Source organism: Ciconia boyciana, chromosome 9, assembly GCF_034638445.1.
Source record: "Ciconia boyciana chromosome 9, ASM3463844v1, whole genome shotgun sequence".
NCBI classification, from domain to species: domain Eukaryota; kingdom Metazoa; phylum Chordata; class Aves; order Ciconiiformes; family Ciconiidae; genus Ciconia; species Ciconia boyciana.
The window spans coordinates 12,158,141-12,185,783 of NC_132942.1; the positions used below are offsets into that span (position 1 = coordinate 12,158,141).

Consider the following 27,643-nt stretch of genomic DNA (forward strand, 5'->3'; position numbering starts at 1 on the left):
CGCTCTGCCAGCTCCACTCACGGCTCGGCCACACAAGCACTGGAGATTTGGGTAGCAGCCGGCATCGCTCAGCACCAGGAGCAGCGTGCCCTCCGGGACGCGGCGTGGCACCGTGCCAGCTGTGAGGAGCTGCCTGAGGTGGGACGGGCCCTGCGTAGCCACGCTGGCGCAATCCTCCAGGTTATGTCACAGGCCCCAGATTTCTCCCCAGCACACTCATCTGCTTCTGGGTGGCAAGTGTTGGGCTTGGGTGGGTGTTGGGCTGCTGATGTGCAAGCCCTGCATGGAGCATGGGTGGGCAGGCGCTCGCTCCTGGCACAGGGCATGTGCTGCACGCAGGTGAGTGAACACCAGCTGTTGGGGGGGTGGGGGGGTGGTGCAAGCAAGATGGGCACCGATGCTATGTAATGTGCAATGTGGCTGACACCGGGCTGTTAGCTGCCGCCTGCACAGCCCTGCGTATTGTCCTTGCAGCCCTGTGCAGGCTAGGTGCGTTATGGCCACCTGAAAGCCAGGGGTGAGCGTGGACAAGGCTTGCACGTTCCAGGCTAGCAGGTGGTGAGCCAGGCCAGTGGAAGATGCTCTTGCATGTCTTTTTTTCCTCCTTCTCACCTACCCCGTACCAAGCACTGCATGTGCGCAATATCACAGCCCTCTGCCAGAAGGCACTCGGGCTCTGGGGTCCAACCCCTACTTTTGCCTGAACCTTTTCAATTAATCTAGCTCCATACCCTGGCCAGCCTGAACCCCCAAGAGCCTCTCTCTTCTGTGCCCCAGGCTTGGGCACAAGGGCAAGACCTAAGGAGCTGTTGGGGTCCCTGTGGCCCTTGCAGCTCCCAGGCACTGCTGCGTGTGGCAGGGAGCACAGCTAAGGCTGCCCGGACAGATGGATGGTAGGTCCCACCGATGCAGGGCTGGGAGGGTCAGCTGTGCAACGCTTTTCTGTCTACTGGGTCCTAGCGATGGGAAGAAAAAGCAAAGCTTTGCTGAGCACTATTTGACCTAGCAATGACACTTCTCCTTCTCATGAGCACCAGGCTACACACAGTGCAAAGTGGGGACCAGGCTAAAACCCCACATGGGGAGCGGTGATATGGCAGCACCACCCCCCCCACCACAGCTGCACAGGAGAAACATCTCCCCCTCGCCAGAGCAGAGCACGACACTACACACGTACCCACACTTGAACCCTGCTCCTGCAGTGCCTCCAGCATGGGATACTCATGAGGTGAACTGGGGCACAGAAGCAATGGAGGAGCTGGGCTATTCATGGCCAGGAACTGTAAGTCAAAAGTCCTGAGTGTTGTGACCTGTTGCGAGGCATGTCACAGCCAGAAGCCCTTGCCGCAAGCCCCCATGAAGCCAGGCAACACAGCACCACCCCGTTCGACTCCCAGCAGACAAAAGCACCCAAGGATGAGAAATGCTTCACCTGGGGACGGCTCCTCCGCAGCACGAGGGAATGCAGCTCAAGGGCTCAGGGCTCCTTGCCGGTACCAGAGTTGCACGGACAAGTGGCACATGCCAGAGCTCGAACCAGCTGCTCGGGCAGAGCTGCCATTGCTCCGGGCAGGAGAGCAGCACACCTCCTGAGACAGCCGCCGTGCAGCACCTCAGACATACGCCAGCCAGACACAGGTTCACAAGGGTGCTTGAAACCAGTCAAGCAGTTTCTTTTTATTTCTTAAAAAAAGAAAACAAACAAAAAAAAACACCAAAAAAAAAACCCCCAAACCCCCACCGAATTTAAAAAAAAAAAAAAAAATCAATCCCCTAATGGTGAAAGTATAGGTAAGGCATTTACACAGCTACATCTATCTTCCGCTGACCCCCCCACCCACCCACAGTAATGTAGATTTATACGCGCTTACATAATATAGCGAGACACAGACAGACAAACGGGCTTTGAGAGCCTGTGAGAAGGAGCAGGACGCAGCGGGGGCCTCCAGCCTGCCAGGGATGTGCTGAGCTGCGGGACTCCCCCGACACCCGGCTCTTCCACCCCAAGCTGCAGTGATGCCCCCCCCTTGCCACAAGCCCCAGCCTCGGGGCTGCACTGGTGGTGGGCAAGGAGGGAGGTTGGTCTTTAGCTGATGGGGTGACGTGCCTTGCAGCCAAGCTGAGGGAACCGAGCCTCCTGGCCGCCCTCCTCCTCCTCACGAGGTAGTCGGGGAGCTTGGCCACATTTGACGTGTGAGGTACAGAGAGGAGGCGCAGCCTGGCAGAGGGCACATGTGGCTGCCGAACCGGGGGACATGTGTTGGACAGGGGAGGGCAAAGCCCTGCCAGCCCAATGGCTCTCGGCATCTTCCCGACAGGAGCCGTTGTCCAGCCTGCAGTCCCTTCGCAGACGGAAGAGCGGCAGGAAGGGGTAAGGCTGCAGGTGTCGGCACCCTACTGAGGGTGACCCTCCCCCTTGGACACTCACCCTGCCTTCTTGGAAGCTCTTTGGGAACAAGGGAGCAATCCTGTCACGCGCTCTATGAGCCAAATACAGTACTTGTGTCACCAAAATGAAGCACTACCAGTTCTGAGGTTCAGTCTGGGAGGAAAGCAGAAATAGCCCTCATTTAGTATTGAGGCAACAAAAATAGCATTGTCCCCTCTGAGGAAAGCCGGGGGCAGTGAGGTCTCTGAGACAGAGAAAGGAGAGACACTTCTGAGATTAAAAGGCCATTCAGCAAAGAGAGAGCAAGGACACAGTGCCACGGGGAAAGGGCACACAGCCCTTCCACGCTCCGTGTAAAACTGCCAGAGCGGACAGGGGACACAGGTCCAGCCCCCTCCCCAGATACGGTGGGGGCTGGATTTGGCTGCCGGGCAGCTCTGTCTTAACTCATCCTGTCCCCATTCCTTTCCAAAGCAAAAGGGATTTACTGAAGCAAGAGATGCGCAGAGACAAGGCAGCATTGTTCCCCCAACCCACCCTGCAACTCTCCTGGGAGCACATCAACACCTCGCAATGTGCCACGCAAGGAAATTTGTTACTGCATGAGTTGCAGATGTATTGCTTATTGCCAGCTCAGGTGAGTCAGCCTGATCAGAGGCTGATGTGCCACCAGAGAAATCCGTAGGTGGGAGGGAGAGGAATCAGCCAGAGACCGGGGTGCATGCATTCCCATGGCTAAAAATGAACCTTGGGTCTTCTGATATGGGGCCCAACTGGGATGGTCAGGGCTTCTCCATCAGATCAAACCAGGGCTGGGACAAACTGCCCCATCGTCCTCCCAGAACGACCCTCACCTGAGGCGCCACCATTTTCATTCTGTATGCAGACAGAGATATCTTCAGTTCCATGTTTCCAGGGTAGAAAATATGGGACAGAGAAGGAAGTGAGTGCTTGGGGGAGTGGAGAACACTCCTTTAATTCTGCCAGCCTCAAATTAGAGGGAAAACTATAATTTTTTTCAGCAGCAAAACAATGCGGCTGCGGAGCTGCAGCTGCAGTGCTTACACTTGCAATTAGACTAGAAAGGGCAAAGCAGCTTGGTCCACAAGAAACCCACCGAAGCACCAGGTTTAAAGCTCTTCCAGAGAGAGAAATGTGGCCCTGAATCTGCAAGTAGCCAAGTACAGAAGGGAAGAAAGCAGCACTGGGGAACGACAGCTCATCCACGCTCATCCTCCTGCTGGGATAAGCAACACTGGGGGCAAGATTAGACTTGGCAGGCAGGAATGTCAGCATGGAAAAACCCCAGGCTCTGCTTGACCTGAAGCCCCCCAAACAGCCCACCATGCAGGACGGAATGAAAGTACCTGGAAGACAGGCAGATGGGGTGACAAACAAGGCAGGGAGCCCCTGAGCACCAGACATGCCTCGCAACTGGTTGTGATGAGGAGCTGAACTCCCACATTCTGGATTGCACTTGATAATATCAGCACCTACTGAAGGACCCACCTCCTGGCTGCTGCCCGCCAGCCTGGGGAAGCTATGTGGGTCACGGGAACGGATGGTCCCCTATTAGTCCAACAGGCAGGGCAGTCTGTGTAAGAAGGAAAGCAAAGCATCTTCTTTCCAGGGCTTTTGGGGTCATTTTGGTCCTCTGTGCCTTGCATAGTATTCTTCAGCTACCGAAGCAAAACACCTCTTGTTGTTTGGTTGCAATACTGCAAGGGAGAAGCCTGCATAGCGTCCTGGATTGGCACAGAGAGGACCTGTTATATATGTGTGTGTGCGTGTGTGTATTTTTCTATATCTGTTTTTCCACCAGGAGGATGTTGAAGTTAACACTTGTCATTGTAGAGCAGGGAAGGACCAAGGGACGGTCCTGTGGCATGCGTGGGGGTGGAGCAAGGCACAGCCCTTAACCAGAGTGCAACGCCTGTGCCTGCACATACATGCAGAGCTACAGGGACCCTGTTCTCAGCAATCATGCCTCCTTTTTGCCACGACCCCTATGGCTCCGCTAAACACCTGGGCTAAGCAACGTGACCTACAACATTTGACCATGACCCTGAGCCTCAGGGAAAGGCAAATCCTTTTGTGCGGCCAGATTTCCTTCACTGGTACCATTCCACGCTTCACTTCTCTCCCTGGCTACTGCCGTATTTTTTTTTTAATTCCCTATACAGATGGCAAAAATGTCTATCAAGGTCCATCTCCCCAGCATGGAGAACCATGGTAGCCATTGTATGCCACGAAGCTTGGCCAGAGCAGCTCCGGCCTGCATGGCTGGGCTGCCAGCACGGCCACGGGAGCGCAGTGCTCGGGGGGACGGCGGGGAGGAGGGCAGGTGGGAGCACACGCGTGGGGAAGGGAGGCTGAGCTGCTTCCTCCATGCTGCTGCCAACGGGCACCAGCTGGGATGCATGGGATCTCAATTATTATATTTTTTTTTAAAGCCAGCCTCATGGAAAACTATAAATTAATCTGCTAATTAAATATTCAGGTGAGAGACCAGGGAACCTCCAGCTGTGCAAGCAGAGGGGCGGCTATGGCTTCTTCCGTAGGTAATTGGAAGGGATCCAGCCCTCCCAGCATGGTCCCCCAGTCAGGACCTTGCAAAACCACCAGCCGCTGCTGTTCTTCTCGCGAACTTCAAACAAAGTCCCTTCTTTAAAGCTGTTGGTTTCCTCATCGCCTTCAAAATCTGCCACTGCCACATAGAGAGCTTCCTTGGAGATGTCCGGACTGGAGACGGGGGCTGAGGTCTTCTCCTTGGCTTCCCCTCTCTCCACTGGCTTGGATATGACCTTTGGGCTTACGCTGCTTTTCCCTTTGGCTTCGTCTTGGACGGAGGCGGAAAGGAATGGCTTGGCTTTCGGAGGAACCAGCATGGGCCTCCCCGGCACCGGGGACGACCTGATTTCAGGTGCTTCCCGTGCTGGGGGCCTGAGCTCTGCCGCAGGGCCGGAGGCAGGGCCTCCCGCTTTCTTTGGGGGGGGTGGTCTGCGGGGTGGCACAATGGGGCGCTGCGGCGGGGGCTCCCTGGCACCCGGGGTGTTTGCTGGGCCCAGGGGAGATTTGGGCAGCGCCTCTTTCGTGGTGTGGCTGTCCAACTTGGGCAGGGGTTTGCTCTCCAAGCTTGGTCGCTCCTGAAACCTTCCAGGAGCCTCCGAAGAGACCGTGGCGTTACTGAAGGAGCTTTCACCCGCAGCGGTGTCCTGCTCAGAGGGTTTCTCTGGGCACTTTGCAGGTCTAAGCTTGCTCCGCAGGCTGCAAATGTCCAGTTTATCATCAGCTGGAGGCGGGTCAGTCCGGGGGGCTGCAGCGGGTTTTGGCCTGATCTGAGGTCTTGACTTCAAGAATGGATTCTGGGTGATGGGCTCAGGCTTGTCCTCCACAGGCTCAGCTTTTGGCTTGGTTGGCTTGACAATGGGCCGGAGGTTTGGCTTCTTCACTTCCTTGGCTGACACCTTGTGTCCACATTCCAGTCCCATTTCGTTTTTCAGCTGGAAGAGTTTGCCCTTCTCTGGTTTCAGCTCAGGCTTCTTGCTGTCCTTCGGGGCCGCCGACTGCTTGGGTGGGATCATGGGCAAAATCATGCCTGGGGGCTTGGGGGGAGGCCTCTGCCTCTCCAGTAACTCACCCTCTGATTTAATAATGGACTCCTTCCTGGGCGGCAAGCTCGGCTTCTCCTCTGTGTCACGGTCCGAGATCTCCTCGTAGCCACCAGCAAAGCCTAGGTCCCCACTCTCGGGAGTCTCCTTCCCCTTCCAGTCTTTGGCCCACTTTCCACCACAGTCCGCACCGTTAGGAGGAGCCTCCGGCAGAGGACGGCACGGTCCTGTCACTTCCTCGCCAGTGCTGCTGTCAGCCATGCCATCGCCGAGCCGGAGCTGGGCCATCTCATTGGGTAGTGGAGCCAGAAAATTCGGCCTGGATGCATTGCTGGTTTTCTTGTACTTATCGATGAATGTGGCGGGGGCCCAGCCTTCCTTCTCCTCAATCTGAATGTACCACCAGCCACTCAGGTTCTTCTCAATAACCTGCCGAGGGGAAAGGAAACCTCAGACATCCATGCAGGAGTCCTCTCTGCACAAGAGGGGATGCTGGGTGTCTCTGAAATGATGGCAGGGTGGTATATGGCCTCGGTGCCTCCCTGTCCTGGTAACTCAAAGCCATGTAATCACAGGACTGGTATCCTAACAGGAGGGGGACCTGCTAACGACCTCTGCCAGGGAAGGGGACCTGCGTGCCGTGGGACTGAGGAACCACATAGCCATGTCAAGGAGCTGCGGCTGAGCTGTCACCATCCCGCCCGGGAGACAGGACCGGGATGCTGGCTACTGGCGGTGGCCACTGCGCGGCACTGTTGGAGAGACCAGTTGGCAGCGATACTGCACAGATCAGCACCCGTCCGGCCTCTGCGTGCTCCAGAAGTGCAGCTGGGACCTGGGAGAAGCTGACTGGGACAGCCGTAAAGGAAAAATCCTCTTAGAGAGGCACAGCTTACATTTTGAAAAGCAAAACCACATCTGTAAGAGGGAATCTGCCAGCAAAAGCAGATGTGCTAGGAAAGCAGTTCTGGAAGGGCTTTCAACTTTACACCTGCCCTAAATAAGAAAAAAACCCCACCATCTCTACCTCCATTTGTGATGTGGTTTTAATTTCCACTAGCTTAGACAACAGAGCACCCACAGACTTGGGGAACAGGAGCACCAGGGATTCCAAAGTCTCATGAGCTCATACAGGTTTCTCTCCCATTCTAGGAGAGCCCTGACATGTTAACGGCCCACAGAGGCAATCACATGCACCACTGTGCCCGGTTTCCACCCAGAATGCTGTGGTGGGCACATCTTCCCTGCCTGGAAAGGGAGCTCCTGCCTGAAACAGGTCCCAGGGCAATGGGAGTCAGGAGCGCTGCACTGACGTGAAGACGTGAGAAGGGAAGATGACAGTCTCACCTCTACTTTCATTCCTGCCTGGAAGCTGATGCCGTCAGGGATGGTGGTCTGGAAGTCAGCAATGGTGTAATATTCCTCTTCCACTTGAGGAGGGACAGGTGGTTTAGGCAGGTTCAAACCACGTGGCTATAACAAGAAAAAAGGAAAACCCATCATTGTGTTTCTACAGAAGGTACGACACAACATCCACACAGACCACCAGCTCGCAGAGACACAAGCCAGCCTGGCCAGGCCAGGGAGATCAGCTTTGCCCATGCAGCACCCTCACCAACACAAACCAGCAAACCATTTCCAGGCTGAGCAAAAAATTGCTCAGTGCCAGAGCTCTTGCTGACAGCAGAGTCACCCTCCCCAGATGGAGGAGCCAGTCTGCAGCCTCCCACTAGCAACCCAGCCCTGTGAGACAGACTGGCCAAAAGTTCATTTAAAGACTACATGCAAAGAGAAGAGTCTTAAGACAGCAGGGAGGCGGCATGCATACTCCAGCCTTGACCAAGAGCAGAGCCCATGGTACAGGGGCAAGATCCCAGGCAAAGAATAACCAGTGACCAGAGCTCCTTTCAGTGCTCCTCTCCGACTCCCTTTGCCATTGCTGCTCTCCTACATCAGATGGCACTTACTATGGTGAGATCTCGGCGAGGAGGGGGTCTCTGCCTCATCTTTGGTGACTCTGTGCAGGAAGAATTTCAGTTGCTGTTGAGTTTCTGGCTTTTGGTCACATGTGTGTTCACAAAAGACAAGTGAAAGAGAAAACAGAAAGGCAAGGACCAAGCCTGCCCCATGGGCAAGGAAGCCAAAGGCATCGGTCACCCAGGTTTTGAGGGCATCCCACTGGAAGAGGAACCAGGTTTGCACCATCAGGTGCTGCTGGGAAATGCAGCTGAGGTTACCACATGAAATTCCTTTTTCATTGCAGGCCTGAACCAGAAGAGCTGGCCTGGAGAGGTGTTAAAATGACCCAGCTTCTGAGAGGAGAGCATCTGCAGTCTGGAAGGGGGAGGCTTTTATCCCCATCACATTTGCTGATCCTCAGCAGGTCCCTGGGCAGCACTGTGCTCGTGCCCCATCTGCCTGTGCAACGTCACCTCCAGACCTTGCTGCAGAGCTCACAGCACCTGCATGCCTTCTGCCTCCCTCACACCCCGTTACATCACCCAAAAGCCTGCAGGAAAGGCTGCGCTGACACCCCAGCCACCACCAGCCTCCTCCTGAATGGTCACTTACTGCGTCGGATGTCAGCATTAGGCAGGGGACGGCTGTCAAATCTCCCGTCCCTTTGGCCAGCGAGCCCATCCTTCTCTCGGCTCACCACAACCTGCTGCCGGGAGATGCCATCCAGATCTAAGGCACATGAATGAGCAGAGGAGCCTGACCCCAGCTTCTGCGAGAACATCTCTCCATTCCCCTTTTTGAGGTAGGAGGCAGGGGCCCAGCCTTCTTGGCCCTGGTACCTGCAGTGGCAACAACAGCAGCGTCACTGCGCAGAGCCCCCATGCTGCATCGGAGCTGCGAGCCCTTCCCGGAGGAGTGACCCACTGCGCTCGAGTGGTGTTGAGCCACCAGACATCCCTGGAGCCAGAGCTCAGGACATGCATTGGCCGAACATACTGCATGATCTGGGCAAAATGAGCTTGCCCAGTGTCATGCTCCGTGGCACGTGGGCACCTGGAGAGCTCCAGCCATGACTAATGCTCCCGTGCAAGCCAGCCGCAGCCAGCAGGTTGAGGGCTGGGAACGGTGCGAAGCCTGATTTCCTTTTCACCTCAGCAATGGCGCCAGTTCAGGAATGAAGCGCGTTGGCAGGGGAAGCAGAGGGGAAAACCAGAGCGCTGCTGCTAGGATTATGCACCTGGTCTTTGGAGAAAGCACAAGCCCTCTGCCTGAGCGCCGGCAGCCTGGATCCTTTCCCTGCTCTAAATCTGCACTGTTTAGGAGAGAAACCAGCCCCACGATGTGATTGAGAAACCACATCCGCAGAGTCTCCCTGCCATGCTGGAGGGTCCCACGCCAGCGTCAGAGACTCTCCCCGCTGGCTGGGCTGCAGCCACTACACTCAGATGGCACTAACTACTGAGCTTGTAATTGCCTTTAGAGCTCTCGTGGCTGCTCTCCTCTGCTTAAAAAGTCAATGGACATTTTTCTGGGGCTTTGCTGCTGCCAAGACCAGAGGTTCAATGTAAGGTTAAGAAAATTGCAGCATGTGCTCCCACCCTGCTCAAGTCCGGCTGTTTGCTAGACCACAGACAAGAGAAAAATGAACTTCCAGGAGAAAACAAGTATCAGCTTGGGACAATCTGGAGTCTTTGGCCTCAGCACACCCTGCACACAGCAGACCTGGCCTGGACAACGGCCCTTCTCCGCAGGAGCCTCCTAATGCAGCCAGAGGATCCAGCCTGCCTTCAGGACGCTCGCTGGTTTTCCTATCAGCAGCACATGACGTAACACTAATGCTCTCACACCGGTTCCCTTTGCACTGCTGGGGCACGTGATGCCATGATGCAGTCCACCTCCCAGCACAGGAAATCGGGGGATTTTAAAGACGTTTAACCACAGCTATGCTTGGCTGAAGCCCTGAATGTCTGCTAGCCCTAGTTTGTAGGGATGGAGAGAAATGAGTTCTGGTACTCTGCCCTTCCCGATACCCGAGGCTTGCCTTTGGACTGTACATCCCATGCACATCAGGTCTCTGCTTTGCACAGCCCCAGCTGCAGTGCCAGGGAAGAGGAAAAGGTAGGGACGGTACCTGATTTTCCACCAGCCCTCCAGGTTCTTCTGGATCACCTCCACCACAGCCCCTTTGTCCAGGTTCATTTCATCCTGGTCTCTTGCGGTATATGGGTAAATAACGGTGTACTTCTCCTCTGTTGGAAAGAAAGTGCAGTTTCACAAAGATATTGTTTTACGGAAACCTGGACTCAGTCGAACAACGGTTAGGTGCATTATATAATTATAATTCCCATTGTAATACAGGTGCAAACACACAAAGATACACAACCATTCATAAAAGAAATGCCAGTGAAATATATTTCAAAATAAACCCAGCTGCATTTTGAAATGTAAGCTTTGGTGAGTTAGTCTGGTCCAAGGAGAAGTTGTCTGAAACAGTTCCTCCTCTGCCTTAGGACTAAAGACTATCTTTTATATGACAGCTCTCCTTTCACCTGTTCTTCACAGAAGCCCTTCCATGCATCCATTTCAGTTCAAATTTCTTTCTCAGAGCCTTTAAAGAAGAACTGTCCTTTATAGAGGGAAAGAAATCCCATAGACATCAGGGAGTAACCCCACACATACAGACGTGCTCTCATGCACAGCTCTCAAACAGCTTTACAACAACAGGTCTACATGAACAGTTGGGTCCCCCAAGACATTGGTCACAGTCATGTAGTGATCCTGGAGAAGAGTCTGATGTCCTGTCCACTAGACCAAACAATGGTAAGCAGGGACATGGATGCTCTTCCCTTCAAGGGGAAGGGGAAACATCCTAACAGCCATGAGGACAACATGTCAGATAAACAGGTCCATCCATCCACTCCTCTCCCTCACCTTGTCCTGTCCTCTCTGGAGGAAACCCAGGAAAGCAATTGCCTGTGCTTAAGTAGTGCCACAATAGGGTGAAGGCCATTTTGGGAAAACTCTGCCTCCAAACCCCACACCTCTGGACGTTCATATATCCCCACTGTGCACGTTTCCTGGCTTTGTCTTCTTGGAGGAGCACAGCCCTCAAAGGGCCTGATTTCCCACCCCCTTCATGCAAATGAGTGAAAGCAGAATATATCCTGTCACATCCAGCAAAACCAAGCTGTCTCTTCTCCTCCTGACTCCATCTGAGCCACCAACCCCAGGGCCATGGCTCAGAGGTGTTACCCTTACAGGAACTAAGGCAGCAGTTGCAAGAAGTCTGCATACATGTGTTGGGGGAGAGCAGAAACTCCAGCCTCTGTACACAAAAGAGGCCTCAAAAAGTTAGAAGGACTAGCTGATAGAGGAAAGAGAGGTGGACGTGAGCAGGCCTAATGGAAGGCTGAGGAGCACGTATGGGACGCATTGAAGACTGACACAAGCAGGGTCCATCACATGCAAAGCGAACACACATGCAGACAACAAGGCTCCAAGCACAAAACATGGGCAGCCAAACAAGTGTCTATGAAGTCCACCTTGACCCCATCCACTGGTGTACAAGTCCCCAAGAGTCCGACGGCGGCCAACGTGCCTGGGCAGAGACCAGTATCTCCATGGGACTAGGAAGAGCATGTTGGGGAAGCAGGAGAAGGACAAGAGAGGACGTAAGGAGGTGGCACTTCAGGTCCAAGAGGAGACAGAGCTGACACCAGAGCTGGCACAGAGACTGTACTTGTCTGGAGGCCTCTGGGGGCCCTTCCCAGTCTGAGCCTCCCCTCCCACCTCCATCTCCCCAAGCAAGCAGCTGAGCCAGCTACAGCACTGCTTTGAGCATACAGTGGTCAATGGAAAGGATGCGTTCTCCAGGTGCATTTCAGATTTGCTCTAAGCAAAGGTTGCAACCTTGCTGTTCTCATAACATGAGCTCATGCATGCTCTTTGTTCTGCATGGGTTTAGAAGACAAGGAAATTGTCCTAGGACCTGAGCTTTGCTCCTCCTCCAGTGCAGGTAAAACAGCTCCCTGGGGCCTAAAGGAGGCATTGGGATGGCAGAACTGGGTGTTCCCTGGAGGTGGCACCTTCAGCCCTGCCATGAGGGAGCAGAAAGGCCAGCAGTTACACTGCCAGTATCCAGCTGCCCCACTCCTGCTACAGCACTGCAGGAGAGCACTGGGCAGGCAGGACCATTACGGGCAGACACGACTGAACAGCATGTGTGGGTTTGTCCTTCCCTGGGCTCTCACTCTGCCTAAGTCAGGGAGGGCTAAGCAGTCCTACGAGCAGCTCGGTGCAGTTCAGCACGAAGAAGCTGGGGCAGATGTCTCCAGCAGCTTCTTACCTTCATCGGGCTGCATTGAGAACTCCTCCTGGACACCATCCTGGGCCTCCAGGCAGGTCGCCGGCACCCAGCCTTGCTCCTCCGACGTGCTCACAAACCACCAGCCTGAGAAGAAAACAGCAGGCAGCTCAGCCAAGGATTCCCACCAGCCAAAACCTCCCTCCCTCCCTCCAAACCACGAGCCTGGGGGGCTTTGCCCCCTCCTTGCTGCCTACACGGGAGGCTGGGGTGACCCCAAAGCAACAAAGCCAAGCACTATCTGAAAGGGAGCACAGACAGCAGCATGGGAGAATCACAGCTGAATGATATCTAAATGTACAGTTCCCACGAAAAACAGGAGAGGCTCTAAGAACTGAATGGCTCCAGCCACCTTGTTTGCTTTCCTTTTTTTTTCCCTTCATGGTTCATTTTCCTTCAGTCTGGGTCAGCAAGCCCAGGCTAATTAGCAGAGATGAATACACTGTCTGCAAATCGATAGCTGACTCCTGCTGTGCTCTCGCCTTCTTTACATTTGTGGAAACAGCAAATTTTAAAAGCTAAGAGCAAATGCAGAATTAAAACATGAGCTCTCCTAGCGGAAACCTAGACAGCTCCATAGCGGCCACAAGCAATTCTGGGCCACCCTGGGTGTCCAATCAAAATAAACGCGTGCTCCTCAGTTATTAAAAGCACAAGCTATTTGTGTCTTTAGGGGGAAAAAAATAAAGACCGAGCATTATCCTCAGAACCTCACCAGTGAGTCATTTAAAAAGACAGCTAGATTGTCAGGAAGGGAATCAGCAGATACCTGCATGGAAGGGAAAACCAGGGCTGACATTTGATAAATAAGTTATTTGCCATAGCTTTTGAATTGGCTGTGCAAATAGGTTTCACTTGCTTCAGGGTTGCTTTTATTTTCCTCATTCTCAAACATAGCTGCCGGTGCAACTAATCCTCTGGGGACTGGCTTTCCAGAATTTTAAAATCTATTTTCATGATTTATCTTTAAACCCCCCAAGCAACTTCTGTTAACTTCAGGGAATAAATTTCCCTTTTCAACAAACTCCAGAAGGTGGGCCCACAATATGACTCGATCCCTTTGCAGAGGTTAAGAGCAAGTTTAAGTTCTGAAGCAAGTGAATAGCTCGGCTTCCTGCCCTGCGCCACAGCCAGGTGCTTCATTGCGTTCGGAGGCAGGAATTGCAAATGCACAATGGGGGTTTCATGGGCACCATGAGAGTGTCCCCCTGCCATGGGGGGGACAAGCCTGCCAACTCCAGGAATGGTTTTTGTCCTCAGGACCCATTGGCCAAGTTTTTCAGCACGAAGAAGCATAAAGTAGAGACTTGTAAAAAAGATGGACGGCGCCTGGCGCTCAGGACACGGGTAATCAAACCCTTCCTTTAGAGACAGCCCCGAAGTCTTGTCTATGCTCATACAGACAGCCTGCAGACTGAAGCTGCTTCCTCCATGTCCCAGCTCAACTGACCATTCAAGGGCATCCCTGTGAGATGCCTGGAGGCTGTTTTGCTTAAGGTCCTATTAGGAAAACACTGACAATACAGGATTGCTATTCCTGCCCCTGCTCTGTGATGCAGAGTAGACCCGAAGCCCTCTGCCAAGCCAAACTCTCTGTACCTGATTCGTTCTTCTCAATGATATCCACCAACTGGCCCACGCACAAGCTGATCTCGGAGCTCTCCTGCTTCTGGTAGTCCGCCACCACGACATACTGCTCCAGCACCAAGGGGTCGACCGACGCAGAATCAGCTCCTGCACAGGGGGGACAAGAACTGACCCGTGTGCTGGGGTCAGCACCAGCTCCCGAGAGTGTGGGCCACTGCTCCCGAGCACCTGCTGGCCTGCAAGCATCCTGGGGACCCCCGCGTGAGAGACATGAGCCAGAAACTTGGGCAGAGTGAGGAGGAGAGTGACCAAACCAGCAGCCAGGTGAGATGGGTGCAGCCAAGTGAGACCTTTCACTTGCTACCCACCTTCCTGCTCACAGAGAGAGCCGTCCAAGCAACCCCACCACCGCCACCAATGCGCACAGCAGGCTCATCCCTGCTGTCAGAGGCTGAGGGCGGCTCGGGGCAGTCTCCTGTGCACTGGCATCAGCTGCCCCAACACACGGACCAACTCAGACCCCAACTCAATACACACAACCTGCAGTAAGTTTTGCTGGTCCTGGCTAAAGAGCCTGGATACCCAGGCGGAGGGGAGTTTGTAGGACGGAGCAGCATCCCCCTGTCATCATTGCCCTAACGTATTTCAGCCACCTTCTCACAACTCGCCAGCACGATTTGCCCTCTCTACTGGTTGCTCCACTAACTCTGCTCGGCTCCTCCTGCTGGAGATCCCAATTTCATATCAGAAAAGAAAAAAAATACCCCAAGGAGGAGCAAAGGGGCAGGATTCACCGGGAGCAAAGCTTTTCTTCGGCCAGAAAGGGGCCTGACACCCGGAGGACAGCCGGGTGCGGCGGAAATGGCTGCGCAGAGCCCGGGCAGGCGGCAGGTGGCACTGCGGGCTAAGGCCAGGGGCCGCCCGGGAGCGCCGCCAGCCCCCTCCTCTGCCGGGGACAGCAGCGAGGCACGGCCGGGCAAGGCTGGCTTGTATTTTCCAAGCACATTTGCATGTAGGAGAGTGCTCTGGATATGGATGCACCCCCTTCCCTTGGCGCTGCGTGCTCTGGTAGCACTGCAACAGAGGTTTCCACTCGCATCTGTCTCTGCTTTAGAAACGTGGCCGCAAGGTTGTCCCTATACACCGAGCAAAGCTACCCTTTTCCCACTCGTGCACAGAGGCTTGCTGTGTGCAGGGAGACCACGAAGCGACCCAGGGCTTTGCAGGCCCACGTGAGAAGACACTGCGTGTGCGCAGTGCCGAGCCCAGCCTATTCAGCCCCACCGAGCAGGCCGCTGGCTCGCGCCCAGCCTCCTGCTAAACCAGCCACAAGGCGCTCGATTACCCAGAGCACCAGCAGCACTTGCCCCATCTGCCTGCAAAAGCCTCCAAGAAGCAAAAAGGTGTCAGAAACTCTTGCCCATGACTCCCCTCCATGCCGAGCCCTGGCTCTGGCCTCCAACCCAACACGTTGCCTTGCAGCTTCGCAACCTGTCAGATGAGGACACTATTATATTATCCCGTTCTCTCCAGATGCGGTAAGAATTAATTAATATTTGCCAAGTGCTTTGGAAATAGGATAGTGTTAATTATTATAGCATGAGTGATACAAAAGAATCACACACCTGATCATGGGTGTTAAGTCAAATTTACAGGGGCTGTGCATGTACTCTGAGCAGGGAGCCTCAAGTTTTGGGTCGGGGCAGAAATCACATCTGGCCCAGCCCTCTAGCTACTACAGCACAGCGGATACACGGGACAATTACCTCCCATTCTCTAGGGGTTGTGAGAAAGAAATGACGTAGACAGTGATGGTCCCTTGGGATATAAAGGCAAATGCAGCAAAGACTAATTCAGGCTACCTTATCAGGAAGAAGTTTCTATGGGCAAGTGCACCTACACTGCAACGGCTCCCCCATCACGTGAGAGGTCTCAGCCTGACAAAAGATCTTTCCTGTGGGGAAACCTATTGCAGGGCACAATCCTGCAATGAGTGGAACAAGAGAGATGAGTAGAGATGGACAAGATCTAGCAGGTCTTCAGCAATCCTAGGATGCTCTACTCCCCCACAGAGAAGTTCTCCTGTGCCCAAGTTCACAACCTCTCAAACTGGTTCTGAGAAAGAAAGACCACAACAAAGATTTAAATGAATAATGTATCTTCAGGACAGTCTTATTTAAAGGAAGAGAAGGCAAATTGTCCGTCTCACTCTGCTAAAAACAGTACTCTGCAGAGCTCCAGGTGAGCTGGCCAAGTGCAGAGGATCTGTTACTGCTAATGAAAACTTCCTCCGTGCCAAAACCCAGAGGTGGGGCACCAGACAGAATTAAAAATAGCCCTCTAAAGTGAATGGTGGATGCTAGGACTATTTGTTCTACTAGCTCAATTAAAGGTTTGTGCTTAAAGTGATCAGAGGATCTACCCAGCCCCTGAGAGAAGAACAACGGCTATAGGAAGAGAGAAGTACTCTCCTTTCTGCCTCCCTCACTATAATTACACTCATTGCTCTGAGGCTATTTGTAGTTTCAGCAAGCAATTCTGGATCCTCCAGTGTACTTATTAAACCAGGAACAGAAGTGGTAAACTGAGCTTGGAGGAAGAAGTAGGAGTTAATTTCAGGAGCGTCTTCACCTGGCATAATCATCCTCAACCACAAAAATACACACTCAAGTTAACAACAAAACATCCTATTTATGGGCAGACTTAGTCTCTTAAAAATAGCAATGGTGTAAACCTTACCATCTAAGATGAGAGAGAGTACTAAAGCTCTGCAGCTGGGGAGGGGAGGAAGCATTAGTACAGTCCGGAGCACACAAGAGAGTGAGTTTTGCAGACAGCTGTAGGCAGGAGCACAGACTGTGTATCCAAACATTCCTCACTTGTGAGACTGACACAAATGTGGCCTAGAGAAGGGATGTGCACTGAGTCAAGAGACCTCTGAGGTGCTTGGACTGGACTTGCAGAACTGATGCTTGCCATGGATGCAGGAGAGCCGCCGGGGAGATGCATTCAGCTCTGCAGGCAGGGCCAGGCAGAAGCTGCCTCCAGGCCGTGCACATCCCAGCTACCAACCCAAGGACTGCTCAGCACAGTGACCTTGCTCTCAAGACATGTCACATACAAGTGATGGGTCAGCCTGCAAATCTTTGCAGGTTTTGTTTGACCAGGAACTTGGCCATTCACCCAAAGTGTTGAGATGTATAAAACCAGGTAGGAAATCTCACAGATACAGGGTTGCTTGCAACATTTCCAGCCTGTCCAATTTCAGGCTTTCCAGTAGCAGTGCCAAAAGTGAGGACTTTCTTACGGGGCTTGGACACTGATGCCTCCAGAGGGAAACAAAGAGCTCAGGACTGAAATAAAAGAGGGGGCACAGGTATTTGTTTTTGAAGCCTGCCCTTGCTGTACACTCTAGCCCCTGCCTAATGCACCTTCCAAAAATGTCATGCTTTGTCCAGCTTTGGATAAAGTTTCTTCCTCCTAGTCCTCTGGCCTGTGCTAATCTGTCCCATGCTCTCAGGACAGCCCCTCCTCTCCCACACCTGATGAGTTTGTGAAGATCAGTACTCCCAAACTGAGTTTCTTCCTGCTCTCGATGTTGTGCTGGACTCTTTGCAAGCCCTGTCATCTCTCCAGGGATTTTTCCAGAACTGGAAAATAATCACATGGAAATATCATTCACCAGAGGAGTTTTAGAAAGGTCCCCGTATGGCTGCTGTAGGAAATGATGGCTGTGTTTTCACTCTCTCTCGTTACACTGAATACTGTGGTTTGGGGTCTCTATGCCATTGCAGGCACATTATATAGCACAGCCAAAGGGATGTGGCCACACAAGAAAGCATCTAAAATAAAATTGGTAGGGGGATATTGGAGCTCTCTGCCAGCCTCGTTGGGCAGCTCCACCCAAATGTAAACTATGGAGACAGTTTCAGGTTCCCCTGCAGTAAGCCAGTGCTGCAACAAACCCATGACTCTCCATCTGTGCTTTCTGTTGAACTGCAAGAAGAGGAGTGAATAGAAATGCTCAAAACAGTCTTGGGGACTGATATGATGACTACTTTTAGACGTACCTAAATCAGTGGCCAAGTCAGTCTTCAGAGCCTGGGGAATAATCCACCCCCCTGCAAGCTGCAGGCTGTACGGAGCCTGGGCCCATGCCTAAGGCTCACAGATATGTGGGATTACAAATACTGGTTAAAAAAACTCAGCAGAGGAAGCAGATTTTATTTCCAGTGCTCACTTACACTGGGCCCTCCTGGCAACAGCAAATGTCTCTTGGTCACCACAGGAGGCTGAGGGCAGGCAGCACTTTAACCCACTTCGCATCCCAGTGTTTGCTTAAATCCCATTTCAAAACAGGGCGTGCTGTGCCAGGAGCTCGGGAGCTCTTTCCAATGCTCTCCTGAAGAGCAGCTCACCCCCTCTCTGGCAATGCTGGGAGAAATAAGCAATTGGAAAACAATTCTCACTGGTTTTGTTCCTGAACAGCTATTGCTTGCCTCCTCCTCTGGGAGATCCCCTATTGAAAGAGCCTTTTTTGTGCCTTGCTGCATATTTGCTACCTCAAAGCAGGCCTGGCTTGAGGAACCGATCAACAATCAGGGACTTCCACAAGGTAGAAGAGGATTTGGGGTGACGGCAGCAGAACTAAACTCTGTTTCTGCTGCCAGAAAATGCAAGACAGTGAAAGGAGTCTCTGAACACATCTAGCACAAGGCATCGGCCCTTTGTAACCTTACTGCACGCAAACATCTTTCCCTGATGGCTACTGCACATACGCCAGGTGCCATGGGCAAAACATTGCATCCTGCCCTGCCAGGGCAGGCTCTGGCTTGGATGTTACCCAAGCTCTCCCTGTTCCCTCCCTCTCAACGGTGCCAAGCAAACAGCATCCCAAAGAGCATTTTCTCTTTGACCTCAGCAACATCCCTGTGTCACGTATAAACCTGCCATGCCAACAGGACGGCAGAATGAAGCTGCCCATAAACCTGCAGCGAGAAGGCAGGACGAAGCTGTGTACACAAAGAGGAGAAAAGCTCCTGCTTCTCTAGCAGTCAGCATCCTTAAATTGAATTCTGCCCTCAAAGAACTGAGTTATGCAGCAGAAATTTTTTTCCTCTTCTCCTCAACCTTAGAGAGGTCTTCTTTTCTCTTGCCTAACATAAGTGGACTGGGTTCAAAGTGATCTAAACACACACTGATCTCATAGGGAAACATAACACCTTTCCCTTATTCACCAAATGTTCCCGCTGAGCCAGCACACAAGAGAAGCTTTCAAGACAAGGGAGATTGTATCTTTATTTTACCTCTGTTTTAGCAAAAGAGAGGAGAAGGAAAAAAATTGCAGCCTGTTTTTGTCCCCACCCACAGCCAGAGACTTCTCTCTGCCTCCAAAGCCAGTTGAAGACCCACCACTTCAGCACAAGAAAGCTAGTACAAAAACTGCAGTCTGTGCTTGCAAGTGGCTCATGAGAGCTATAAAATGACCATCCCAAGGTCCAGCTTTGACAGACACACCTTGCAGCATTCAAGAGTTTGAGGAGAAAATGTTGTCTGAAGGTTTTAACTATACTGGTAAATCCATGCTAGTCAATCAGGAAAGCACCCAGTTATGACCTGCTCATGAGAACAGAGCAAAATAGAAGCCACTGTTCAAGCAAACAACACCTGAGTTTTCATAAGCATCCTACAACTAGTCTCAGGTAAGAGGCTGGGACACCATCAGTTCTTGAGGGAGGGATGCCCTGCAGATCCAGTAGAAAAGAAAGGAAAGTGGAATTAAGTCTTTGAGCCTCCCCTTTTCTCTCTCCTCCGAGAGGAACCCACTCATCTACAAATGAATTTGCTTATGCAGCTTATGGCAGTGTGAACTCTCAGGCCAAAAACTTTTCCACAACCTATTTCAGCAGAATCTCCATCCAGCTAAGACTCAGACCTTCCTTCCCAAAGACCCTCACACTATTTTTATACCTTCTGTGGCTCCAGTAGCTGAAAGATGCCCTCCCTAATCCACAGACTGAAGGCTCTTCCCCTCCTCTCTCCTCCTCTTTCTGGGAAGCTCAGATAACTGCTAAAACACACCAACTAGGGGGTCTTTCAGAGATGTTCCCCTCCCTTGAGGAGCAGGGGTAGAGCATCCCAGATCCAATCATCCACCCAAAGGGTCCCAGCTGGTGCAATCAAAAAGCAGAACATACTGCTGCATCGGGAGACTTTCAACCTCACGCTGACCACCACGCAGCTCAGACCCTCCTTCGGACTTGGGAAATTGTGCATCCCCATCCTCCTGGCTGCACACCAAGCCCTGCCCTTCACCCAAGACCTGCGACACAGCCCCTGCATGCGGAGCTGTACTGACAGCCAAGCACCAGTCCTAGCCTGCCGTACCCCCTCTCCACTACTGCCCCGTGTCCACCAGCCACCACAGAAAGCTACGGGGTATGTGACAGCTTGCAAGGGGCTTGCCCACTCAGCCCGAGCAGGTGTCCCCCCAGCAAAAGGCAAAGCGAGAGCAAGGGCCAGGTAGCAAGCAGCTGTTACTACCTCTCTGCAGGAAAGAGGCCGTTCTCTGGATAAACCCTGATGGAGGAACAAAACGACGGGAGACAAGGCATGAGGCGGGGAGGGAAATGAACAGGGGGGTGGCAGCAACGGTGGCAATGACTTGATTAATGAGTGAACAGGGAGGCCAGCGCAGCATGGACAGCTGCGGGCGTCCATCCCACCTTTGGGAACGCCACGGGAGGCGCAGGGGGACATGAGACTGGGACTTGGAGGCTGCAGTGAAACCCTGGGTGGACGGAGGTGGCACACCATGTCGGGAAGCCCCACACTCCACAGGGGAGCACAGCCAGGGGTTGGCCCACCATGGGGCTGGACCCTTGTCCCAGTCCAGGAGACCATGGCTGTGGGTGAAAGGAGGAGCTGGTGGAACTGGTGGAGAGGAAAGGAGTCCTTACCAGACCTCTTCTTTCCAATGGGCTCCCTGAAAAAGAGAAGAAAGAGTGTCAGCAGAGGGATGGGGTAGTTGGGTTGGTTGTTGGTCAAACAACAAACCCGCACAGGAAAGCACAGCAGCGCGGGCCCTGGCAGGGCCACTGACCTCCCTCAACCAACTAATGTCCCCATGGGTGACATGGGGCATCACCCGCCTTGCAAACAGCCTGTCTCTCCCGCCCCATTTAGTAATTTCATCTTTCCCAGGGTGAGGCTCGGTTGCTGGCCTGGGCTCCTTGGTGGCTTGGTCTGACAGCCACTACTCCCACCACGTCACTTGGCGAAGGCAGGTGGACTGGGATGACCTGGCAGCAGAACCAGGAGCTGGGGAAGCCCAAACCCCCAGAACTGCTCCCAGTACAGACCACAGCTCCTACAGAAGTGGGCACCACTTCGAAGACAGACAGAGGGAAATACTGAAGTTCCTCCATGTCCCGCACCTCTCTTGGGGACATGGGTGGGGATTGTTTGGGGAAGGGGCAAACATTTATACCCCAAAACAGAACAAGTCATTAAAGTGTTGTAGATAGGATGAACACCAGGGCTGTGCAGCAGAAAAAGTGCCTCCAGGACAGAGCAAGCAGGAGCTATTGGTGGTTATGAGAAGGCAATGAGGTAGCTTCAGCCCAAGTCCTCTTGCTACGGCCAACACTGGCCACACCGCTGATGAGAGGGGTTAGAAACCACAGGTCCTGGGTCCCTTCTCTTATCTGAATGTTGCCAAGAAACATGGTTGCTGAACAGCCTCAAACCCAGGGCAGAAGCACAACCCTCTTCAGGCACAATGAAATCTTGGGCATTTCATGATTAAAAAACAAACACCAAATCAAAGAAAAATTACCCCAGAAAAGCCTCAAAAAATCATGGGTAACAAACCAAGACACCCAACCAGCCTGAAACCCAAACAAATGCACTAGCTCTGTCCCCAGCCCAACCACAGCGGTCCATGTTGCTACAAAAGGGCTCTCAACACTTTCACATAATTCACCACTGTGGTCTTGAAATGTTGCTGTGGTGTGGGGTGATGGTAACCTGTTCCCTCTTCACTTATGGAGGAGACTGCTTTCCCCGCTCCTCAGACTCACATGTGTGACAGATCAAGACCATCTGGCCAAGATGAAATATTCTGGTACCAGGAGACATGCATCGATCCTTGTTACTTCCAGAAAGAGTAACAAGCACAGAGCAGGCACTGGAGCTTCCAAGGAGGAAAACATTCACCTGGTGGTAAGAGGACCCTCCTGAGGCTTTGAGCTGTCTGACCACTGCTTGGAAAGGTGGCTGGACCAGCCCACATGGATCCTAGGAGCCCCTTCATCTGCTTATCAAGTCCACTGGCAAAACAACCTTTTCCCCTTCCTCCCCTTTGTTTTCAGGCCAAGCAGAGAAATCCCTCCATGCTCAGCAAGAAAGCCAGCCAGAGCTGGGCTACGCTTTGTTCTCTTTCAAGCTTATCTGCATTTTCAGACCATAATTACTGCAGACATTTTATTCCCCTAGAGTGATGGGGTGATGGCAGGACTTGGCTGCCTTCAAAGACTGCCCACCCATCCTGGCAATGCGTCTTGCTCGCAGTGCCTTATCTTCCCAGTCCCCCCCTCCCTTTGCACCTTAAACCTCTGGTACTCATCCATGGAGCTATCAATAAAATTAAATGAAATGCAACAAAGATGGACTAGAAACAAATGTGATATTGTTATGTAGAAACTGGAGACTATCTGTTAAGTTCAGAGACCACAGAACTGTGCAAAGACCTGAATACCATGTCCCAGGTGCAGAGATCAATGGAGGATAGAGCATCCCAAAGACATTTCTAAACAGAGACCACATTGCAGAGCTAAATCAGAGTTTATCAATAAGCCCCGTTAAACTTACCCCAGCTCAGCGGTACGGCAGGGAAGGGAGGTGAAGCAAGGCCAGACGAGCACATTGGGGATCAGCAGGTGGGCATGGCACCCTCATGCTGACAGGAGGGCGCTGATGGAAATAATTGTTGTTTTTCCCCTGCCATCTGCTAAACCTATTACTGTAACTCATCCCCCTGTTTCCTTTCACCGGCTGCTCTGTCTGAGTGAGGGGGCAAGGAAGGAGCTGCAATTTCACTTTGCTGCTGGGTTGTTCCTGGCACAGATACAAAGAGCTGCAGGTCTGAAGACCAGCAGTCCCAGCTCACCACCTCAGAGGAGACAAGAGCTCAGACAAGACAGGAAACAGCAATAAACTCCCAGCAGCATCTCCTTCTCCTCCATTCCCCAGGGACCAGAGAAAGGCATGCAGCAGAGCTTGCATGCATGGCTTCCTGGAAACTGGTGGCTCCAGAAGAAGAGAAGAAGGAAAGGCCACTCTGCCTTCCACTGTGAAACTCGCTTAGCTCTCATCCCCACAACAGCCCGGCTGTGCAGATGAACCAGGCAGTCACAGCACAGTTACAAGGCACCCATACACAGCTATGACTGTGTGCCACCAACCAGCCCTACAAGGCTCCTGAGGTGAAAAACCCAGGACTGGTTCTCCAGATGCTTCCCAGGACCTTCCCAGCTCCTTGTCAGGAAGACAAGGAAGGTAAGGGTTCTCATGTGACTGGAGTCTCACTTAAAGCACTGAGCCAACAAGGCAGTCTCAGGCTGCAGTGGGATCTGTTCGGTGTCCTTCAAAAACCTAACAAATCCCCAGTGCAATCCTGAAAGGAAACTTTTACACGTGGAGAACTCTTAGCACCAATTAATAATCCTCATGCCACGTTTTTTTAGGAAAAGAGAGTCAGGTTTCTCAAGCATCTTCTCTAGTGTATCAGACAGCATCCCTCCGGAGCCAGTGATGGGAAGGAGTGAGATGGGGAGCGCAAGGCTGCGGCAAGGGCATGAGGCAAAGCTAACAGCTTGGGAGGTAGGTTCAGAACAAACAGAAGCTGGCTGTTCTTCAGCAATATGTAGGTGAGCTGTTAAAATCCTTACTGCAGGATATTGCGGACACTGAAAGTCTTCACGGGCTTACAGGGTCATAATTCAGGAAAGAAATGTTAATTAAAAACCATTAATTATAAAACCAGGAAAACCCTAAAGGCGAGGACAGTGTCTAGAGAAGAACTGTTACAAGTTTGCTTGACTTTAAACTCTTTCCTAAGGCACTCATGTTGGTGGCTGCTAAGCTAGGCAGACCGTGGTGTGCTGCAGGGAGGTGGCTCTGAGGTTGCCACGCAGAAGAGCCCGCCTTGCAGTGGGACTTGCGGGAGGAAGGTGTCCCAACATGCGGCTTGGGGACCTCAGCACCACCCCTGCTGCCCCACAGCCCTGACCACAGCCAGCTCACGCAGCTGGAGAGGGACAGTGGAGCACCAATGCAAGGAAGACAACTCCAGTTGCTGCAAAGCTAACCATACAGGAGCCACAATCAATGTGGAAGATGAGATGGATCTGAGGTCACCATTCCAAGAAAACATCTCCTGCAGAAAAAAATCCTTCTGTAATACAGTAATGCTGTCAGAATAGCTATCAGGAGGTAGTTAATCTTGTAAGTATTCAGCAAGGTTGGAGATGTTAGCAAAGTTTATGCAGGCAAGAGACTGAGAACTGGGGTACAACAGAGCTCTTGTTTGGGAGAACTGATGTTTAGCAAATGCTCCACTGAGCACTGAATGGAGCCCCTGTCCCCCACGCTGCGGTGCTGGTGCTACCCCTGTGCTTAACCACTGGAGAGTTGGCCAAGCTGAACCTTCGGGCTCAGGAAGCTGCCCTGTCAGCACAGAAAATCAAGTACTTTGTCCATGCAAGGGGCTTGCACTGGCACAAAGTGTATTTTTGCAGAGGCGATTCAATCCCTCTGATATTTCTGTCTGCTGTCATCTAGGAAAGACAGTTCTCAGTAGAGAGTGAAGGAGACCACTATTTTGGAGCTGAGATCTAGCCCGAGCTCCTGGTGAATCTGCACGTAGGCACCAGCAGAACTGCAAAACAAACGATTCATTATACAAGCTGTAATTTGTCCGGATATCGGGACATGGCTCAAAAGCCACAAGCTAGCAAGCACCCTTATCCAAACCAACATCCATCAACTCAGGGACCTCTAATTTACCAGCAAAAGCTTCTGGAATGGCTTCCTAGATGGAGCAGCCACTCCATCTTGGAGCAGGGACCTGAGCCTCCCCTTTTTCTATTAAATCCCCCGTCACCTGGCCCAGGATTGGGCCCAGATTCATGCCCCTATTGCCCCCAAAACACCACACAAGGGTGACAAGGAAAATGTTTGCTCCTGGTACAGCTCAACTATGAGGAAAGGTAAGCACACGAAAAGCTACAGGGAAGCAGGAAGAGAAGAGACTTGCTTCTGGAAGACACTGGCTACGAGCTTGCACTTCCAATTTATGGAAACAAGGGGCAGGAAGAGATTTGGTCCCTGCTGTAATGATGGAAACATGTTTATGCCCAGCGTCTTCTTCTGGTGCTTTGGATCAAACAGAAATCTTTCACCCACCGATGGCTGCCAGCACTGTGGCCCTAAGCAGGACCTTTCAATTAGCCCATACAGGAGACAAGCTGGCACAGTCAGATCACATCAGGGCTGATTGTCATTTTAGCCCATTTCTCCCTTCTCTTATTTACAGGGGCTGGTGCCTGCCTGGAGTCCCTGTCAGTCTGCGTGCTGGAAGCAATCCATTACTGCGACTGCCAGTGCCACCCCCACCTAACCGCACATCGCCAGGGCTTCGGTATAAATAGAATAACGACGGGCTGCTAAAGTTGCTGCAGGCATACCCTCGTTAGCAGCATACGCTTCCTCATCTGGTCAGGTCCCAGCTCATTATCATGCACCTTCCAGCCCAGACAGCACAGGCAGCCCCCAGCCATCACGACTCTTTGCTGATTCAGCAGAGCTGGGATTCAGCCCACACACGGGACCTGGGTCCTGCCCGTCCCCCTTCCCCACCGGTGATGCTTCCCCTGGCACACGGCAGGGAGGAGCGGGGTTACTCCTTCTGCTCTTGGTCCTCCACCCCAGCAAAGAAAACATCCACAGCAGCAGAACTGAACTGCCCTTGAAACAGCCTGAAGTCCTCTCCCTTTAGCCAAGGGCTGTTTGGGAGAAATAGCAGGAAGGCAAGCTGGGGATGTGAGCTCAGAGGGTGCCTGCACGTACATAAAGGAAGGAAGAAAATAAGTTTTAAAAGCTGTCCCAGGCTTTGGCTGCTGTCAGCGGCCCTGCTGCAAGTGGAGTTTGCCTGGGGTGCGTTTCCCAGAGGAGCTGCAATGCTGCAACCGCACACGGCAGCCAAAGTGACAGAGACATCTTGCTGGTGCCCTGGGGGAACAAAGAGCTCCAGCACGACAGGCTTGTGGGAGGAAGGAGAAAAGGAGCCATTCTCCAGCAAGCTGGGAGAAGGAGGGGAGGAGAGGCAGCCCCTCTGCCGGGGGTATGGAAACTGCGGTGAAACTTTTGCTGAGAGTGCAAAAAAATCTCTCCAGCTCCTGCTGTGTGGTGGCAAACGCCAGGTGGGCTCCAGGCCACCATGGAGGGACCCTGTCCCTGAGCGCTGCTCACGCTTCCTGGCAGGCAGAAGCAAAGCACAGATCAGTACCTTGGATCAAAATCCTCAGGGAGGCTTTGCACCTGCCTACAGCTCGGTGCCAGAGCTGGAAGACATCACTGGAATGAAAATGTAGTTTCTCAGTGCTTCCCCTCTCCGTTTTCAATGTCTTTGGGGTGTATAACCATAAATTGTGGCAGCAGAAGCTGCAGCCACCAAGACCCAGGAGTGCTGGGAAGCTGGGGCAGGGACCCACTGCTGTGAGCAGGACCTGCGTTAGCAGATCAAGGCCAGAGGGACACCCCCCGCCTGCCTGGGCTGCCTTCCTGCCAGGAGAGGACCAAGCCCCAGAGGCCACCTTCTAAAGCAGAGCACAGTCCTGCAGCAATGCCACTGGCTGAGAAGGCGGCAGGGAAAGCCACCCGCTCTCGCTTCACGCGAACAGCTTTGAAGATCCGCTCAACTGGGAAGCAGCAGCCCAGGCAACACGCACAACGCCTTTCCTGGAGGATGTTTGCTTAGCAGCGGCAGGAGGAGGTTTCTCATCCACCTGTAGACTAGGCAAGTCAGATGTGGGGTTTCTCTGGTTCCCACCAGCCCACGGCCCACCCAGCAGGCGGAAAGCACTGCTCCCTGTACACCTATTTGGGTGGTAATGGCTGGGAAAGCCAAGCAACCTCAGGAAGCAGGGAGGAGCAGCAGCTGAAGTTCACTGGCCAAAGCCCCAGCTGGGGTCTCCAAAGACAGGACAGACACAGATGTAATCCCAGGCGCCGCAGCCTCTGCTGAGACACGGGCCCCACCTCCTCTATCATCTGCTCTTGTAGAGATCATGAGCCCTTAACAAGCCTTCAGAGAGTCCTGGTGCCGGGACTGCTGCCCATCCCAATCCCGCGCTAAGCCTCTGCATGCTGTCCAGGCAGCCAGGGAGCCCACGCCAGCCTTTCGGCCCTGCTCTCCCTTTGCAGGAGGCCTGCTCGACTGACTAACCCAGCACATAAGGATGAAGATACTTTAGAGAAGAGCAATTTATGCCTTTTAAAGACATCAAGAACTCCTGAAGCCAGTAGCTTTCAAACTGTGAATCCACAGCCTCCCAAGGGAGCGAGGAGAGGGGCTCGAGGACATCTTTTAAGCATGTTAAGAGATAGTAAATTTGCTCTACAGGTGCCTGTGCCCCCACTGGAAAAAAAAATAGGGTTCATAAGCTGAAAGGT

The 27,643-nt window shown here is 52.8% G+C and overlaps 1 protein-coding gene across 1 annotated transcript in view; it reads right to left on the reverse strand.

Annotated features, from left to right (window-relative positions):
* Positions 1-1,682: 1,682 nt before the first annotated feature.
* SH3PXD2B (SH3 and PX domains 2B) overlaps positions 1,683-27,643 on the reverse strand; it is a 79,513-nt gene continuing 53,552 nt past the window's right edge. The window contains exons 6-13 of the mRNA XM_072871813.1: positions 20,869-20,894; positions 13,922-14,056; positions 12,305-12,409; positions 10,091-10,208; positions 8,572-8,798; positions 7,968-8,017; positions 7,348-7,473; positions 1,683-6,429 (exon numbers count right to left, since the gene is read on the reverse strand). Coding sequence (XP_072727914.1) covers positions 4,933-6,429; positions 7,348-7,473; positions 7,968-8,017; positions 8,572-8,798; positions 10,091-10,208; positions 12,305-12,409; positions 13,922-14,056; positions 20,869-20,894 — 2,284 coding nt within the window. The 3' untranslated portion in view covers positions 1,683-4,932. The remainder of the gene's footprint in view (positions 6,430-7,347; positions 7,474-7,967; positions 8,018-8,571; positions 8,799-10,090; positions 10,209-12,304; positions 12,410-13,921; positions 14,057-20,868; positions 20,895-27,643) is intronic.